At 47.6% G+C, this 18,528-nt stretch overlaps 1 protein-coding gene across 3 annotated transcripts in view; it reads right to left on the bottom strand.

Annotated features, from left to right (window-relative positions):
* Positions 1-4,448: 4,448 nt before the first annotated feature.
* Positions 4,449-18,528, bottom strand: part of RFX2 (regulatory factor X2) — a 29,483-nt gene continuing 15,403 nt past the window's right edge. For 2 of the 3 annotated variants that reach the window (XM_009281138.2, XM_009281139.1), the window contains 12 exons: positions 17,438-17,619; positions 14,986-15,105; positions 13,788-13,903; positions 12,292-12,410; positions 11,856-11,968; positions 9,618-9,769; positions 8,598-8,695; positions 7,786-7,935; positions 7,192-7,400; positions 6,703-6,856; positions 4,713-4,755; positions 4,449-4,558 (listed from right to left, as the gene is read on the bottom strand). In XM_009281138.2, coding sequence (XP_009279413.1) covers positions 4,449-4,558; positions 4,713-4,755; positions 6,703-6,856; positions 7,192-7,400; positions 7,786-7,935; positions 8,598-8,695; positions 9,618-9,769; positions 11,856-11,968; positions 12,292-12,410; positions 13,788-13,903; positions 14,986-15,105; positions 17,438-17,619 — 1,566 coding nt within the window. Of the gene's footprint in view, positions 4,559-4,712; positions 4,756-6,702; positions 6,857-7,191; positions 7,401-7,785; positions 7,936-8,597; positions 8,708-9,617; positions 9,770-11,855; positions 11,969-12,291; positions 12,411-13,787; positions 13,904-14,985; positions 15,106-17,437; positions 17,620-18,528 lie in introns of all 3 variants that reach the window. The other variant, XM_019472559.1, reaches the window with a different exon arrangement.

The raw sequence follows: 18,528 nt of genomic DNA, 5'->3' as shown, positions 1-18,528 counted from the left end.
ACAGCCCCAGCTGAGCCCAGGGAGCAGTCAGGCTCCTCCTGCCATGACTGCTGAGCCAGGCCAGGCAGGCAGAGGAGGGGAAGAGGCGCTCCTGCTGGTACCCAGCGGTACCCAGCGGTACCCAGCAGGGCGGTGAACTGCTGCCATGAGGCATCTCGATCTGTGCCTCAGTTTCTCTGTCTTGCACAGGGACAGTAACGGTCACATGGATGTGGAGGGAGGGTTCAGTCCAGGGCATCGTTTGGGCTCCTGGTGCTGCCAGAGTGACAGGCAAAGGTCCTTCTTCCTGCAGAAATACCCCCCACCCAATGACGGGGAGCAGAAGAGCACCCAAGAATGGGGTGAAGCCCAGGGCAGGGCATGGGCCCCCTGGGAGGGGGTGTCGCTGTGGGACAGGACGGCCCATAGCTTCAGTACGAGATGGGGAAGGAGGTCTGGGATGATGCTTGAGCCCCCCGTTGGGCAGCAGCGGGAGGGCAACGTGGAGGTGGGGACACGGCTGTCAGAGCAGCGGGGGGCTAGGGCAGGCGGGGGTGGCTCTGCCAGACTGGGGGCGATGCCAGGGCACAGGGGGCTGTGGAGGCGGTCGAGAACCAGAGCTGATGTCTGGAGAGGTCAATCCCGGGAGCCTGACCCAGCTGACCCTCAGCCCATCTGTCCAGGCACGGGGTTTAGCTGATGTTTCTCTGTGCCCTGTGGCCACAAGGACCGGCCAAGGGCTCATCCCGCGTCCACCCTGAGCTCTTGAAACAACCTGTCACCAGACTGGCAGCATCTCCCACACGGGCAGGCCGGTCCCCAGCTGCAGCTCTGCAGGCAGCACTGCAGTCTCCCCTGCCCAAACACCTTGCCCCAGCCATGCAGGGCTGCTCCCGATGAATCCCCGGGCTGTGCCGCGCTGTCCAGCTCGAAGCTTATCCTTCTGGGATGAGCCACAGGGACCGGCAATGCCAAACTGCTCCTGGGATGTCCTGGGGTTGGTAAACTTGGCGTCACCCCCCTACCACCTCCTGACTTTCTCTGCTGGTTGGGAACTGCGTGGTGGTGAGATGGTGGGTGGAAGAGAAAGTCCTGGGATGAGAGAGGTGGCCAAGTGCCGCCTGGCAGGGGAGCTGGGAACAGCCGCCGTCCCTGAAGGGTGGGGGCACTTGGTGGCAGGTGACAACGTGGGCACACCTCGCCTGAATTTGCAGTGGGAAGCAGATCCACTGCGTCAGGACACTACAGGGCTGAGCCCCATCCCCCCAACACTCCTGTCTAAGATGCCTCTCGACTGGAAGCACACACGTTGACGTTGCTGCAAACCACCCTTTGCCCACGCACAGGCACTGCCTGTTCCCGGCAGGCAGCAAGGGGCCGCGCAGGCAGCCCAGCTTCCCCCCTCCTTCGCTGGGGTCCCATCGCCCGAGCCCGGCAGCTCCCCAGCCTGCCAGCCCAGCCCCACAGCGACGCTCACGCCGAAATCTCTGCAGGGATTTGCCCGTCTAGGAAGGGCGATGGAGCCAGCGGCAAGCTGAAGCTGGGCTGTGTGTGCGTTTTAACGGGAGGATTTTGAACTGTGCTTTGCTTCCCACTTGCAGACGGGTATGCTCGAGGTCAGGAGGTGCTGCCCAGCTCCCCAAGGAGCCAGGGTGAAATAACCCCCTTGTTCCAGCCCTGAGACTCAGTATCTGAAGGAAGAGGCTCAGGCTGGTCCAGCCGGCCAGCGGCAAGCTGAAGCTGGGCTGTGTGTGCGTTTTAACGGGAGGATTTTGAACTGTGCTTTGCTTCCCACTTGCAGACGGGTATGCTCGAGGTCAGGAGGTGCTGCCCAGCTCCCCAAGGAGCCAGGGTGAAATAACCCCCTTGTTCCAGCCCTGAGACTCAGTATCTGAAGGAAGAGGCTCAGGCTGGTCCAGCCGCCCCGCCCCTTGTTCCAGCCCTGAGACTCAGTATCCGAAGGAAGAGGCTCAGGCTGGTCCAGCCATCCCTGCAAGACTGGGCATAATCCAGCAGGAGAGTGAAGCGAGCAAGAAAGACACAGAGGGAGAGAGGCTGAGGCTAAACCTTCCCCTTCCCGAAGGGTCAGAGCAGGAATGATCTGTCACTTGTCACAGCCCTGTCTCGCTGCTCCCATCCTCCACAATTAGTCCGGAAGCGTAGTTAGAAAATGCTTCTTACAGCCCCGTGCTTAGCAGCAGCCTGATCTTTCAGCCTCTTCTCCCCTCCGTGAACTCTGGTGCAATGGGCATATTACCCCTACAAACCGGTCGCTGTTTCGCAGTGAATCTGCCTCCCGTCGGACACCGGATCCCTGGCCAAAATTGTTTTAATTAGACTGCACTGGGCAGACCCTGCATCTCCCCCCGACGCTGCAAGGCTGCAGCATCTGCCTGACATCTCCTTTCAGTGATTAAAGAAGAAATGGGACCACAACAATTATTGTACAGGCCTGAGCATTTGATACATGTTTATTGCTATTCAGGTTTAGCTGGGAATTTTGTGCATATCGGGTTTAGGTGGTTATCCAGACTTCTTGCACAGTGCTGCAGAGCTCCAGAGCGTCTCGTTTGCACGTCCGTGGTAAGCAGAAGGTGGCTGGGTTCAGTCGGTAGCGGCTGCAAAGAAGAGCCAATGCACCAGCTGAAGTTACTATCACACTCAGAGGGAGCAGGGGAGTTTAAGACTTGGTTGCTCAGTTGTTTTTTTAGACCATCTTATCTCATCAGCAGGATCTGAAGTGCGGACTCTGACCCAGGGAGTATTTGTCGTTATTTACAAATAAATCCAGCTTTCTCACTTGTCTCCTGCTACTTTGATATGAGACATTTACAGACAAACATCACCCTGACAGACAACAGCACGGGACAGTAAGAGGGAAAGATGTGCCACTATACACACTTTCTTTTTACTTTCCATTAGCAATATTTTTTCAAGTGTCACAGCTACCTTAGTACCATTCGGAATGAGTAAATAATATATTTGGATAGAATATACTCTGATATGCAAATGTACACGAGGCCCCTGGAAAAGCTCACATCAAATACTGTATCATTAGAAACAATAATAATAAAAGCTATTTATGACACGGCCTTTATTCACAGAAAGATTTGCCCCAGGGCTTTGTTTTTGCAGTTTGGCTTGATGACAGATTCCCCCCCCACCTCTGCCCTGTAGTCTACGTCAGCCCAGACCCCACAGGACACGGAAAGGGAGAATAAAGCCCCGCTGGGGCAGAAGCTTCCCCAGCTCAGCCCTGTGGGAGCCACCACTGCAACGCAGCCACAGGAGAAGGCGAAGCGATACAGCAAGGGGAAACGCCACCGTAGTGTTGAGCGCACCCAGCGCCCGTGCGAGCCCCTCGCTGCTACATGGGACGGGCTGTTTTATCAGAGTCTGAGCTGCGCCCGCTTGCCCAGAGCCGGGGGGGGCAAGCGGGCACGCCGGCCCACCCTAAGGCACTGCAGTCACACACCCTCGCCCATGCTCCGGATGCAGCCCCGTGGGCAGCTGCACCCTACCTTCAACATTTTAGCAGGACATCAAGCGAGAATTTTACAAAACCCAGGACGTGGGACCAGTTCCCCTCTGCCTGGGTACCCTGGCGAGGATGGGGATTGCCCGGGCAATGGGATTGCCCGTGGGATTGCCCACGGGCATCAGAGCGCAGGGGGCAACGAACACGCTTTGCGACCAGCTGCCGCTTCCTCAGAGTCCTTTGGTATCTTGAGTTGGCCTGACAGTGTCCCAGGAGCATTCGCGGACCAGCGGTGAAAAAACCCAGCTGGGGAGACACAGGAGCAGGTGGGAATGCTTGTCCCGTAGTCCCAGAGCGAGCACGTGTCAGTCCCAGAGCACGTACGTGTCAGTCGCATGTGCACCGCTCCACCGGGACCAGATGGATGCGCAGCCTGGAGCCCTCTCCCCAGGCGGTGCAAGAGAGACCAACTGTCCTGCGCTCCCCAGCACGAATGATTTGGCAAAGTCAGAGCCAGGACAGCTTGTCTTGAAAGGCTGGAGGAGAAGGGTCAGGTATTTTTCCTTCTTCTTGGGCACTGATTGGTTCAAGTTTGTATCACAGTGAAGTCTGAGAAGTGGGGAAGAAACCCAAACCACCTTCCCTGAAAGAGAAAGCCTCGTTTGCCCGCCTCGCTCAGGCTGGAGAGGACAGCCTCTCCTAGCCAGGCACATCCGATCCGCTGCTGACCACGGAGGCTTCCATCACTGGGTAGCCGACTTTGGACCTTTGCCCTCCAGCCAGCAGTCATGCTGGAGGAAAGCAGGCAGACAAACCAGCCCCGTCCCACCGCCCGCCCGGGCTCACCCTCGGAGCCCATCCTCAAACACAAGTAAACATAAAGAGAAACTAAGAGGCACTAATAATGCAGATACGGGGAGACTCAGGCTTGCGACCATCAAACCTGGCTCCTGATGTCTTCGTCCAGCTGGAGAAAAGCCGAGTCCCCGTTTCAGATCTCCTGCAGCGAGTGGCCAGGTTCGCTGCGTTCCCGTTTCACCAGCGGCTCCCCCACGCTCCGGGAGTCCGTGTCCACCTCGCTGCCCAGGTCACTAATGTCATCTGCAAAGGACAGGTCTCAGCATGAGAGTGGCGACCGGAGGGGAAGAGGTTCTTTTTCCCAACAGAGCAGGATGGAAGAGCCAGCACAAGGTTCCCCCTCCCACAGCGATTCAACCCTGACCCAGTGGGACTTCCCTTGAGGGAGAGGAGGTACCTTTGTCCAGCAGTGTTGGGGACAGGGATGTGAGGTCACCGAACTGAAAGAAAAAGGAATTACAAGGTAAGTGAGGCTTATGGAGACCCGAGGCGCCAGACTTGCAAGTTGGCATCTATTTCCAAGCAATTCCAACAAGCAGCTTAAGAGCTCAGGAGAAACCGCAAGCATCAGCAGTGCCAGTGGTGAAGAGCAGAAAGCAAAACCAACCACATGTTTTGGAGAAAAATCTGCCGCTGGCATTTAAACCTCTGGGCAAACACCACACACAACATCCAGGGCAGGATCGAGCTCTGGAACAAAGGGGGAAATTTTTCTGTCTCCCAAGTCACGATGAAGTGCTGTCACAGACCAAAGAACGGTGCCTTTTCTCCAGCCTTCTGCATCTGTCGGGCAGCTGCTCAGACATGCCAGCTATTCACCCCTCCTGGGACCCTACCATCAATCCACCTCAGTGCAATTCTCTGCAAAGCCTTTGCATTCACATCAGGAAAGTGCTTTGGCTCGCAAGGCCACGGTGCCAAGTGTAACCAGAGAGCTAGGGATATATTGGGTTCTGGAGATGCATTGTCTCCCTCTGTGACGAGGTCTGAAACACTAATTGCTATAACAATAACGCTGAAAAGTCATGCAAAGTTGGGCAGCAGAAGGAACTGAGGAGAGCAGGAGTTATAATGGAAATGGAAGGACACAATTCATCCTCTTTTGCTGGGAAGAATCAGCCTCCTCCTGGAGAACAGAAATATTGCAAGAGCTTAATGAAGGAAAGGCAAAACCTGAAGGATGAAAGCCTCCCACAGCTAGGTTTTGCTGGAAGCCACTCTCTGCCTTTCATGTTCCTTTAATTTCAATAAAGACCGAGGTTTTGCAGGGAATAGTGGGAACTCACAGCGCTGCTGACCTGGGGCAACAGCATGGGTCTAATGGGAGGGGAAGGGAAAGCAAAAGGCACGCAACGCATTTGTCTGGCCCCCCTACATGAGCTCCATGGAAGAAAAAAACAGTTATGAGCTTCAAGGAGCAAATGAGATCAGTTTTAATCTAACATTAGTTTCTATATTGCTGTTACAGGTTGATCGGGGCCTTTTAAATCTGGGCATTTCAGAGGGAAATACTGGAATTGGCTTCAGCTAGGCAGGACAGCACCTGCCTGCAAGCCAGGCACCAGATTTACCGTCTGATCTGTTAAAAAAACCCAAAAAACACCCCCCCCCAACAGAAAAAACCCATCATTTCTCTTCTTCAAGTCATAAACGGAGAGTGGGTAAAAAAACAGTTATGAGCTTCAAGGAGCAAATGAGATCAGTTTTAATCTAACATTAGTTTCTATATTGCTGTTACAGGTTGATCGGGGCCTTTTAAATCTGGGCATTTCAGAGGGAAATACTGGAATTGGCTTCAGCTAGGCAGGACAGCACCTGCCTGCAAGCCAGGCACCAGATTTACCGTCTGATCTGTTAAAAAAACCCAAAAAACACCCCCCCCCAACAGAAAAAACCCATCATTTCTCTTCTTCAAGTCATAAACGGAGAGAGTGGCTGACTGCATGTAACGCTGGAGCTTGCAGAGGCCTGAAGAAGTTCAGTGAACGGTACCACTGAAAGTTGCAGGGAAAGTAACTTTTGGACCTTTTTTTTGCTTGGTTTAGTTTTTGTGTTTGATGGGACTTTGCCCTGGCGGGAACCCCAAAGTCAGGGTTGGTACCCACAGGTTATGGAGAGAAGTGGCGAGATCCTTTTCCTCCCTCCTCCAGGCCTCCGAAGCCCAGCCGATGCTCAACTGCCCCAAACCCCACCAGCTCAGGTATTAGCAAGCCAGAAGACGCTCAAGGAGCTGAATCCTCGTGCCAGGCACTCAAAAAACTCAGTAAATCCTTCGGCAAAGATGGTTATAAAAATGTGTTCAGGACACGGTGCAGTTTGTGAACCACTCGTGTCTCTTCAAGCGCTGCTTATTTTGGGTTTGTTTCTAAGGAATAAACAATTCTCACCTCTCCCATTACAGCAATCGGCGTCTCCCCTGTTGCCTGGGCAACACGATGCTCTACCAGATAAAACATGTATTCATCATAGAGCAGGCGAATCAGGTGGAAGGAACCAAAGCTGGCAGCACTGCGCAAGGTGAGGTCACGGATCACCATGGAGCTGGAAAATGGCCAGGAAACAAAATATTTGGGTTGTGTTTTACACTTGCATCACAGCTGATGTGAATTCTTGACCCTGAAGGTACTGTGGGACAGTGTTCTGTTTCTACCTCCAACCCAAGAGTATCAAAGCACTTTAAGAAATTAGTTGATGAAGTATCCCATCCCCATCCTGAAAGGATACAGTAAACACAACACTCCCTTCTGTACCAGGGCAGAGCAAGAGTTAACCAGAGTTGCACGGGAGTAAAGAACTTGGCCTTGGCTTTTCAAGGAGCTATTTACATGCCCTAAGCCCGATGCAGAAATATCTCCAAAATGAGAAAGAAAATGTACCTATAGAAAGACCATTTCAACAGGAACTGCCTGGCTGCCTTGGGGAAGCTGGGGCTGCCCTCGTGATGCTTCAGGACTTGAGTAACAACATTATCCAGCCAACTAGCCCACTGGTCCAGAGAACTCTGCTGCTGCAGAGTGAGCTTGAAATCCTGCTCCAGCTTCTGTACCATGCCTTCCTCGCACTGGCACACCCACGAGGCTTGCTCCTGCTCGGGAAGAAGGGTTGACAGTTACTCATGCTAAGCCTGCATGGTTGTTGCATCCCAACCCAGGAATTCAACTTCATTTCTAGTAGACAAGGACTCCAAACCAGCTCTGAATCATGTCTCCTCCTATCTGTCCAGACCACAGTACAATATTATTATTAGAACTATACTATTGTTGGTAGCACTACTTCTTACAGAAGTTCCTTAGTACCTTCTCCACTATTCACAGTGAGATGGCAGACTTACCTGGAAAAGTAACACCAAACCCGTTAAATTGTTCATTTGAGTGCTTCTTAGTATTGGAAATAAGATGCTGGTTACCAGCAGACAACCTCATTATAGAGTCCCAGTTCTAGACAACCTAGGAAAAGATACCGTAAGTTACCTGCACATTGGCGAAGTCGACCCGATTGAGATCGCTGAGCATCTGGTTTATCTGGGAAGTGTTCTGCAGCACCGCACGGGCAGCCTGAGCCAGGTGGTTCAGGGACGTGTATCTCCGTAACGTCTGCGCAAAGGCACTCACTACCCCGACCTGCAACACAGCACGCAGGGCACCGCGAGCAGGAGGCCGCGGGGCCGGAAGGCAAACGCTTCCCAACGCTGAGCTCAAGCACACAGCACACATCAGCCGGGGTAACCTGCACAGTCCCACCCATGCTGCTGTCCAAAGCATACACGAGCGCTCCAGAGCAGCACTTTTGCAGCATCTATTGCATCTTGCAAACCAGCCTCGGCATTTCTTTTCTTTAAATTAACAGGTTTTCACACTCTGCCTCCAGCAGAGACCAGCAAGGTGAGAACAGGCTACAAGAATCCGTGGCTTTAGGAGAGGGGGAGTAGGAGCCTCAGGTTCAGTCTCTGCAATGCCATTCAGTCCATGAGGTGTCCTGTGTTTTCTAGTAGGCCAGCCTCATTCCAGCGCAAAGATTTTCTTCCACAAAGCTTTCTCTGCAATTTCAGGACATGGGAATGGCTCAATGGACAGAGCACTATCAGCTTCTGGTACAAAGGAATTGCCCTACCTGTCCTCCCGCTCCTTGCTGATTTTGGTTCATAAGTATTGATTACATCATGCTAGTCTAGAGCACACGTGGCCAAACTCCAGCAGTGATTTCCAATCACTGTGGAAAACTGCAACACACTCACACACACTCAGTTCATACCCTTGACCTGCACCGTGTTCCCTCTGCTTACCTTGGTCTGGACAATCAGGGGGGGAAATTCACTCATCGCGTTCATCAGCCACCCTTCCAAACTCTTGGCAAAATTACGGATCGCCTGTGTAAGTGTGCCTGCAAAGAAGTCTGCAGAGTTAGAAAGGCTGCTCCATATCATCTTTGGACACCACTTTCTAGCTGAGGACTGCTGTGGAAAGCAGAGCCTCTGATCTGGTTAGCTGTGATCTCGATTTAGCATCAAGGAAATCAGCTGGGTCCCGAGATGCACTCAAACTTCTCTTATTCTCTAATGTTGTTACTCAAACTTTTCTTATTCTTATTCTTATTTTCTTATTCTTATCATTTTCTTATTCATGGTCCTTCTAAGCATTTTCCAAATGTTGAAATATGCTCTTTAAAGACACACATGTGCCCCAGCATGTAGACTGACAACAGCAGCTCAGAGGGACACGGCTTTCCAGTACGGCTCAGCCCAGTCTATGGCTGAGTTGAGGCCTCGGGGAGCCTGATGCATGCGCTTCACTGAGGAGCCAAATCAGAGGGAAAACCCTCGATATCCCATCACTAATCTCCCAAATGAAAGCTGACCCCAAATTTCCAGGAGGTGCAGTAGGGGATAGGATGGTCCTACATAAACAAAGATACGATCTCCAAGGAAACATCTCACAAGGATTAGTCGTGCTTACTCGTGCATTAAGCTTATGCTTTTACCTTGACTCCTAGCCAAAGTCAGGGATGTGATATGCAGTAAACCAAATTTTAAAAAGCATGGGAATTTCCAGGGGCCACAAAGTACCATCGACGCAGAGCAAAGCTGCAGGAGAAATATTGCTGTTGCCATAGTATTTTGGCTTGTATTCAAAACAAAAACCTCCGAATCAGCTTTTACAATGGAAATCTTTGTGGCAAGTGGTAGCCAGACCGAGTGAGTCATGGGTCGCTGTTTGTCATCCCGTGACTCAGCCCAGCGAGGAGCAGGAGCTGAGCAGGAGTCGGGACCACCTGTGCCCTCCTGGCCACGCCACGGGATACTCACTGGGCACCGGTCTGAGCACGTCTGGGATGAGAATCTCCACCAGGGCCTGGTACAAGATGTGATCGCAGCTTCTCATCCATTTGAGGATGGGTTCATATTTGCACAGAGTGATCAGCTTATCTTTTGGGAGGGTCCCTTCGTGTTCTTCATCGCTGTGGGAGGAGGAGGAGGAGGGAGGCAGCGTTAGCAGCAGGTTTGCATTCAGTGCATTCACCCTTCCTCTTGATTTTTAACCCCAGTTTTCAGCAGAAAATGGGGGGTTTTCTTTCAATTCGTGTTTCTTTCAAAAGGTGATGTTTGATCGTTTGTACAAGTCTCTGCTGACCCTGCAAGCGTCCACGGGGTCAGAGCTCTGACCACAGTTTTCCCTCAAATCCGTATCTCCCGGTGCTTGGCCTTCGCTTCTTCCGTCTTTAGCCTCAGTTGCCTTTCACACACTCATGTTCACGTGTACGTGGGAATTGTACCTCAGTACAGTCATTTCAGCAAGCAAAGGCTTAGCTGGTGCCTCCTTACAGACCCAGCTATTTCCAAAACCTTCACACCTCTCCTCTGCTCTAAACCTCCTCAGCTGTAGCAGTGGGGACAAAATGTTTGCAGCGAATGTTTTTTGAGCAGATTAGCCGGTATCGACAGATCCTACAAATGGTTTCAAAGTGTTTAACACCTTCAAATGCTGAGTGTTTTCAGAAGGAAAAAGATTTGGTGTTTTGATGAGAACAGAGCATATTGTCTCTAACTGAATGAGGTCAATCAAGCTTGCATTATCTTCACTTTATAGATGTATGGAAACTTTTTCTGCATGATTAAGGCATAAGCTATTTAGTTATACAGCAAGCAGAGAAAACCAAAGCCTTAATGCACTGCCAGAGCACCAAAGCAGAGCTGCTAAGACTATGCTGGGAATTGGGAATTTGCAAGGGACTTTCCCCATGCATTACATCAAAACCATTAAAGCCAAGCCTTGGACACACTATAGAGAGGTACTTAGAGCCTCTGCCTGAGCGGTTTTTGTAAATGAACTCCACAGGCATACTCCTAGAACACTCACACGGAGAAACTGGCCATCAAGTACCTAAACGTTCTGTTAAGTGGAACCATACTCTGCATTTTATCATCCTTTCAAACAGTTTGCCACTTTGATAATATTTTGGTTTTATATTTGTACATATATATAAAGCAGGGGGAGGGAGTGCTTTATTTACCTATCTTGATTATTAGCAGTGGTATGGAGGGGTACCAGAGCACACAGCCTTAGCAAGATACGCTAGTTTAGACAAGAGTCCCGCAGAAATGCTGCCTCCAGTATCCAGCGAGCCTATTTGTACCTAGCACAGCTCTCTCTGTGGTGTTGCAATATGCCTTGGAGATATACCTTTAAGTAAAAGAGATTTTGAAACAATCAAACAAAGCTACAGTGATTCTTTGTGGGAAAACATCCATTGGGTAACATCTACTGAGGACAACAGGGCCATATTCTACAGATTATTACGGGGTATTTGCTTATTACTCAAACTTTTACCATTTTTCTTCTGAATATAAAATGTCAGTATTGGAAGTCCTTAAATAATCTGTAGAAGTGGACAGTACAGACTTTTAATACGAATTTTAACAAGAAACCTTCACCTTTTCAATTTTCTCTATTTTCACTTACTTCCATTCCCCTGTCTCTTGGCAGCAGACTACCAACGCATAAAGGATGAAGAAAAGGCAATAACAACAAGCCAGGCAGGAGTACAAAGATCAGAGCAGCTTCATTTGCCATTATCTGCCTCAAAACACGAGGCACTTAAAGATTTGGATAGCCATCCAAAGAAGCGAGTCAGTCTAGATGTCACTAAAACCTCAGAGCCCGAGATGTCACTCGAGACTGATACCTATCAGCACGGAATCGTTACTGTCTGCTCTTGCTGACCATTTACGAAAGCATCACCCCATCCTCATCCATCCAAGCGCTCTCTGCGTTTCGGATTAGCACGTGTTACAGGAGGTACAAGGCACATAGATGTACACAATCAGAGCAGATGCTTTCCTCGGAGGTCTGAACTTTGTGCGGTCATTACGACATTAAACACTTCTGAAACTCTTTGTAACGATTCTGCAGGGAAGCAAATACTTTCAAGTCCTACAAAGCACCCAAAATGCCTAATGAAGCTGAAAATACGTCACGCGTTTTCAAAAGATAAAATACCACCAAAAAATGGAGCATTCGGAAATCATCAAAGCACAGCAGTGTACCTGGACGGCAGGGCAGTGGAGCCATCACTAGATGGTGTTTTAGGACTCCAGAAGGATTGCCACAGTTTCTCAATATAATGAAATTGAAGATTCATTACAACGTCCAAAGTCGCCTAACAACAAAGAACACAAGTCATTAGCTGCTCTGCTAGCATCTTGTCACACAGTGTAAGCATAAGTTTCATGTGCTGCCATTCAGATTAAATAATTTACAAGAAAAATAATGGAAAGGGCATTGTTTTAATAATCAACATAACATAAAACAGGTCACACAATGAAAAAATAACATAAAGCGCAATATCTGGGTTGTAATACCTAGCAAGTCAAGCATTCCCTATTATATTCTAGCTTTTCCTAAAAGCAGGATGTGAGATGAGCACATGAATTATGTCCCACATAAATTAATAAATCAATTAAAAATATTCCAAATAATCACCTCGCAGTGTCGCCTGTAAAGAAGCTGCAGAGTTTTCACATCATTCATGGTGACCCCTTCTTGTAAGAGGACGTTACCTACATCAGGGGCTGGGAACTCGGGAAAGACATGGGTTACATCTAGGGGAAAAAAAGATTGGGAAAGATGGTGAGAGTTAGGAGCACTCGGTTACGCAGGACTACAGATGAGTGCAAGGTGCTGCTGTCGCTGGTGGCTATCTTTCATGTTTCAATTTGGGGTGAAACAGGAGAAATGAGACCGATAACCTAGTACTTTCCCAATTCATGCTGCTATACTGGGCAAAAAGCAAACAACCGCAGCCCATTTTATTCAGTGTGGAAAGGAAAATGTTTTCTTTCTCGCTGTAATAAAAGAAACAAGAATACATTGTCCTCATCTACTGCGCTTGCCATTAGATTTTCTCCGAAGCCTGAAAAATGTCTCTCTGGTATTTTGAAGAGTACAATGGAAAAGATAATTGGACAGCAGACGTATCAGGAGCAATTGTATTTCAGAGAAGGCTCAGAGCTGGCTAGGATTTGGTATCTCTATTGGAGATGACGGAGACACGTAGATCCACGACCAGCAAAGCCAGAGAGCTTGTCTCCTAAGGAGAAGGTCCTTATGGATCGTCTGCATCGGATACATATTGCAGCCTTTGTAATGAAGAGAATCACGCTTCTCCCTCCGGCTGCCTGCCTTAGCAAGGCTCTTCAGGACCTCCACTCCTTCCATCCAATTTGGATAAAACCAGACGGATTAAAAACATACTCAGAGGGAACCGACAGACCTGACGGTACAAGGAAAAAGCCTTCCTGTGGGTATGGGAGTTAGCAAATAAACTTAGCAAGTGTGACAATACCAGAGCTTATTAGAATATATACTATATATAAAATATATATAGTACATATAATATATAATACTGTAGATTTATTAGAAAAGCAAACACATTCAGAACAGATGGGCCTTGCTGGACAAGACCTTCCTTCCTCTTAAGCCTAGACGTGAGATATCTAACACATTAAAGCAGTCTCCTCACCTATGAATTGCTGATGATGTTGACTTTGAGCAGCAACCGATTGCTCCGGCGTAGTATGCGGGTTACTATTGGACCCACTCTCTGCCATGCCATCCATCTTCTGCGCTGGTCTATACCTAAATTTAGAGCGTGGCTTGGGATTTACACAGGCACGAGCAAACACGTATGCATTATTTGCAACTCAGTCATGCAGACTTTTGCGTTATATGTAATACACGAGGTTACATTGAAGGCCAGCATTTTGAGGGTTGACCATTTATATCACCTACTGTGACAATACCAGAGCTTAATAGAATATATACTATATATAAAATATATATAGTACATATAATATATAATACTGTAGATTTATTAGAAAAGCAAACACATTCAGAACAGATGGGCCTTGCTGGACAAGACCTTCCTTCCTCTTAAGCCTAGACGTGAGATATCTAACACATTAAAGCAGTCTCCTCACCTATGAATTGCTGATGATGTTGACTTTGAGCAGCAACCGATTGCTCCGGCGTAGTATGCGGGTTACTATTGGACCCACTCTCTGCCATGCCATCCATCTTCTGCGCTGGTCTATACCTAAATTTAGAGCGTGGCTTGGGATTTACACAGGCACGAGCAAACACGTATGCATTATTTGCAACTCAGTCATGCAGACTTTTGCGTTATATGTAATACACGAGGTTACATTGAAGGCCAGCATTTTGAGGGTTGACCATTTATATCACCTACTCAAGTGGAGGGGGAAAATGGGAACTTCCTTTTGAAAAGCACTCCCCAAGACAGAATTAAAGGGGTTAAGAAGTTTGCCCAAGGTGACATAAAAAAAGAAAATGAGAAGCAGAGCTGGAGTGGGTGACAGAGTGCAGAGACTGTCTCGGGAGCTGACTTTTGCATTTACTTTCTGTTTGGAAGCTGAAGAAAAATTCTTCTGCTCCTTTTTCACTCCAGCAAGAACCAGAAGTGTCCGTGCTTCCAGAAGACAATTCCAAATTCCTTTGCACATTGTATTTTATATCCAAAATTACTCAGACGCAAGACTAACCACAGCACTATTTAACTTGCACTGTTGCACAAAAAACCCACAAACAAACAAAAACCAAAACCGACTCAAGCACAACACAAGCCCCCCTCGTCCTTTACACTGATTTGGCACAAATAACTCCATAGCTGAGGTCCTAAAACAGTTCGGTCAGAGGGAGGCAGTGAAAAGCGGCACATATGGTGGCATTCTCCATAGCAGCGGGCTGAATCGAGCCGCTGGCAAACAGAATAGGCAGATAAATGCCATTTCATAGAATCATAGAATAGTTTGGGTTGGAAGGGACCTTTAAAGGCCATCTCGTCCAACACCCCTGCCGGGGGCAGGGACACCTTCCACTAGATCAGGTTGCTCAGAGCCCCATCCAACCTGACCTTGAGTGTTTCCACGGATGGGGCATCCACCAGAAGTGTTTTTGGACCCTTCCACCACTCAGAGTGGCCAGTGACTTTGCAGCCCCCTCTTCCACAGCTTAGCTCTGGCACTTCAGCAACTCCTGGGTTTGAACTGTCCCAACACGCTCCCTTTACCAAGTCCCAAGATGGGGTCTGCCACGTTCTTTGGGAAAGGACCCTTCTGGGGCACCGCTAGCGAGCTCCAAGATGCTGGGAGCACCTACCTTTGCTTCTGGTGGATGGGCTGCTGCCTCATTGCCATGTACTGGGTGTCCTCCTGCAAACGGTTCAGCGGAGACTCTGGTTTTAGACGGATCCCGTAATAATGATATTTGGAGTTTCCCCTGGAAGTATCAGCATTGAAATTGCTCAGTGTAAGCTAGTCAATGGAAGGGACACCGTAGCCCTGCAGTTTACTCTTAGGCTTGTTTTGACAATACAGCCTAGTTCTTACAGCACACGTCCGTTTGCTGCCAAGCGCTATTTGAATGGCTGAACTAACGAATGCCATCATCCCCTATAAAATTTAAAACCACATGTCACAAAGTTCAGTGACATCCACATTTAAAACCCAGCAAGGTTTGTTCCAAGTAACCCATGGTAACTGGAGAAGAAGAGACAAGCGTTACAATACAAAGTGTTATTAAACAGAATGACAGAAAGACCTCAGGGGACACTTTGCTATTTGATTAGGGTTTGAGGATTTGTTTTTTCCATAAAAACAAACTTCCATCTTTATCTAGACTTGGATAAAACAAGCCTGACTGAATAGTCAACTATGATAAGAAAAATGTCTTTCTGTTGCCAGCACTTTCACAGCAATGGCAGCAGGCTTTGATGTGGCTTTTTTCTTGGAGTTGCTTATTTTTGTAGTTTTGTAAAAACTGGAAGCTTTTTGCAAGCAAAAGAGGCTGTAATTCTTTTTCCTTTGCTGGTCAGTAAAGCTGCTGTGATGCTCCTTGGGCGAATGTCTTTCTGTCACATTAGACAGACGTGTCAGTTGAAGTTTTTCCACCGAACTGGAATTTTTCAATCCCCAAGCGTCTGCTTTTGGGAGCGAGAAGGGCAATTATGCAGCCATGGATACATGACGACACTATGTCCAACTTGGCTTTAGCCAATTTGTCGCAAACAACAGTTGAGCTGAGTCCTCAGTGGGAGAAGAGACCGAGCCGGGGAGCAGCAGCAGGGTCTCCAGAGCCCTCTTACTGGGGATGCTTAAAATTCATTTGCTGTGTCAGTATGACAGGGTCTGGAGGCACCTTAAAGCCAATGATGCTTCCCATTGGAAAATTACATAGAGAAATTTAAGAGAGGGATATTTGTCAAAGAATTGACCTTTTCTTCCTTGTTGGGGGAATTTTCTCTTTTCAAGGGGACGGTTGAATCGTTCAGTCTTTGTCGCTGTACCAAAGGGTTTTACACACCCTGAGTGCTCAGGTATGAAGTATGCTTCGGCCATGTCTTAAGTGATTTTAAGTGCCTGCAAGTTGAATAACAGCTGCATTTATAATCTAAATGAATGAATGAATAAGAAAATAATGGGAGACAGCTATTTCCATATTTATTGAGGTTTACTGTATCCTTCCCAGCCTGCACATTTGCAATTTTAAGCGTATTTTTTGCTTATTTGCTTTTTCTTTAATCCTTGATAGGATTAATGAATTTCTCTCCTCTAAAGAAATTATTTCAGAGCTCTTGCACTTGAACCAATGTGCAGAGATCCAAACTCTCCCCTGCTCTTCCTATGACTGTTGCCTCCACGTTCCAGCTGTGGAATGCCCCGGACACATCTGGTTTTGTTCTCGTTTCGAAGCCCAAATATCTAAGCTTGAATTTTATTATATATTATTTTATTATAAAATCTTACACAATCAGAGCAATCATTGTTTCTCTAGTGTATTAGCTACTTCTTTTAAATTAGAAGCTGAGATAAAATGCAAACTCAGCTGTGCAAGCTGTGCGTATACTTTGGATGTTCCTTTGAAGGACACATATGTAATTACAGCAAGTATACTTTCTTATGTTACGCTTTTGTTGTAACATCATATGGATCTTTGATGTTTTAAAAGAAAGTATTTGTCACAAAATTCAGCCTGCCGCTTTGGGAATTTAAGAAATAAGCCATTTACATCTGCACAGCTTGTCTGCATCAAAGATGTGGGCACAGGTTCTGTTCTCATCCGTGATGGAGGAACTTTACTGGACCCAAAGGGAGAAACCGTTTCAATGCATCAGAATTTTGGGCTCTGCAGCTGACAGCAGCAATTGTGAAGACGAGTTACTTCATCTTTTTTGAGACACTAATGGAATGAGAAGAAGCCTAGGTTCAAATAAAATATTCTTAGACTCCTTAGGAAATGGACTTAGACCAAATTCCACTGTGTGGCTGGACAAGGTGCTGTCACCAGAGACCTGGAGTGTGTCTGAAATTAACTGTATTGTCAAGCCTCTCACACCGCTGATTCACTGTGAAAAAGCAGCTTTGCCTCACAACACACAGAAATTACTTCTGTGCCTCAGAATAGCAATTTTTTTCCCCCCACAAGATCACGGTTGGTTGTTTCTGTAGATCTCGGAAGAAAGACCTTGCCTGTTAAATAATGCTCGGTACGTGTGAGAGAAGTTGTAGGAGCTTTTTTTTTTTTTTTATTTTGAATGTAGATTCATACCAACCTGGTTCCCAGGCGGCGAGTCCTCAGCCCCATGAACACTGACCGGATCAGTTTTCCGAAGGAAGCGGCATTCACTGGATCCAGTTTGTGCTCCTGGCAGTGCCGCAGGTAATGGTTGTAGAGAGAGCTCCTGGGAAGGCTGACGCCTTCCGCCGTCTCGTAGTTGTCCAACAACCACTGGAGCTTTATGTATGGAAAACATAAATAAATAAAGAACACATGAAAGTCTAAAGAGGGCTGGAACGGGCTGCGTAAAACAATGTCAACGCTTAAATGTCAGGAGAGCCCATCTGACATTAAGAGTTCAAGAGAACTTAATGCTTGGTAGTTAATTTATATAAGTTAATTTATATCACTTATGCCGGTTGTATTTTTATAAAAGTTAAACGACCGTTAGCCCAAAGCTAATAACCCAACAAAAACGCTGTCAGATTTTGCAAGAGCATTAAAACATAGTCCGCCTGCCATCTCAGTGTCCACCTCGGATTCGGATTAATTCCTGCAGAGCCAAAATAAACCTGTAAGAACTCATGTTTTCCAAGAATAAAGATGTTAACATACTGCCTAAGAGGAATAAATTTTAGGGGAACGAAATATGCTGCAAAGTCTTTATTAATTTGAAGATTGGCATGTCTGCAATTGTTCACTTAACAATAAAATTAATGGTTACCAAAGCAACCTTAAAAATCTGAGAGGTTCCATCTATTTTTCAAAATTTACTGTCTGAACTTCTTCTGACATTTCTGTTGATTAAAGTTTGCAATTAGATATAAATTATTTATACCCAGCGGGACTGAAAGGGCAGGCCCGGCACACAGTGTCAGCACAGGAATTAAAATGCAGAAAGACAAACCCCCCAATCTCCTTTAATTGGCTAAATGACTTCAGCATCAAGAAAATAAGTGTTATATTAAGTGAATTTTTGAAGGAACTAGATGTACAAATGGACTAAAATCAATAGCGTTGGTAAAAGTGCTTTCATTGTCGTCAGGGACATTTGGGATTGACATTTTCAAGACTTCCCTCTCCATCCAGACCTCCATCCCTGCATGCATAGGAGGCACAGCTCCACCAGAAGCAGCTGCGTTCACA

The sequence above is a fragment of the Aptenodytes forsteri genome, unplaced genomic scaffold (genome assembly GCF_000699145.1).
Source record: "Aptenodytes forsteri isolate BGI_AS27 unplaced genomic scaffold, ASM69914v1 Scaffold308, whole genome shotgun sequence".
Lineage (NCBI taxonomy): Eukaryota > Metazoa > Chordata > Aves > Sphenisciformes > Spheniscidae > Aptenodytes > Aptenodytes forsteri.
Note: the sequence above shows the minus strand (reverse complement) of the source record. Positions and strands in the feature narration are given on the sequence as shown.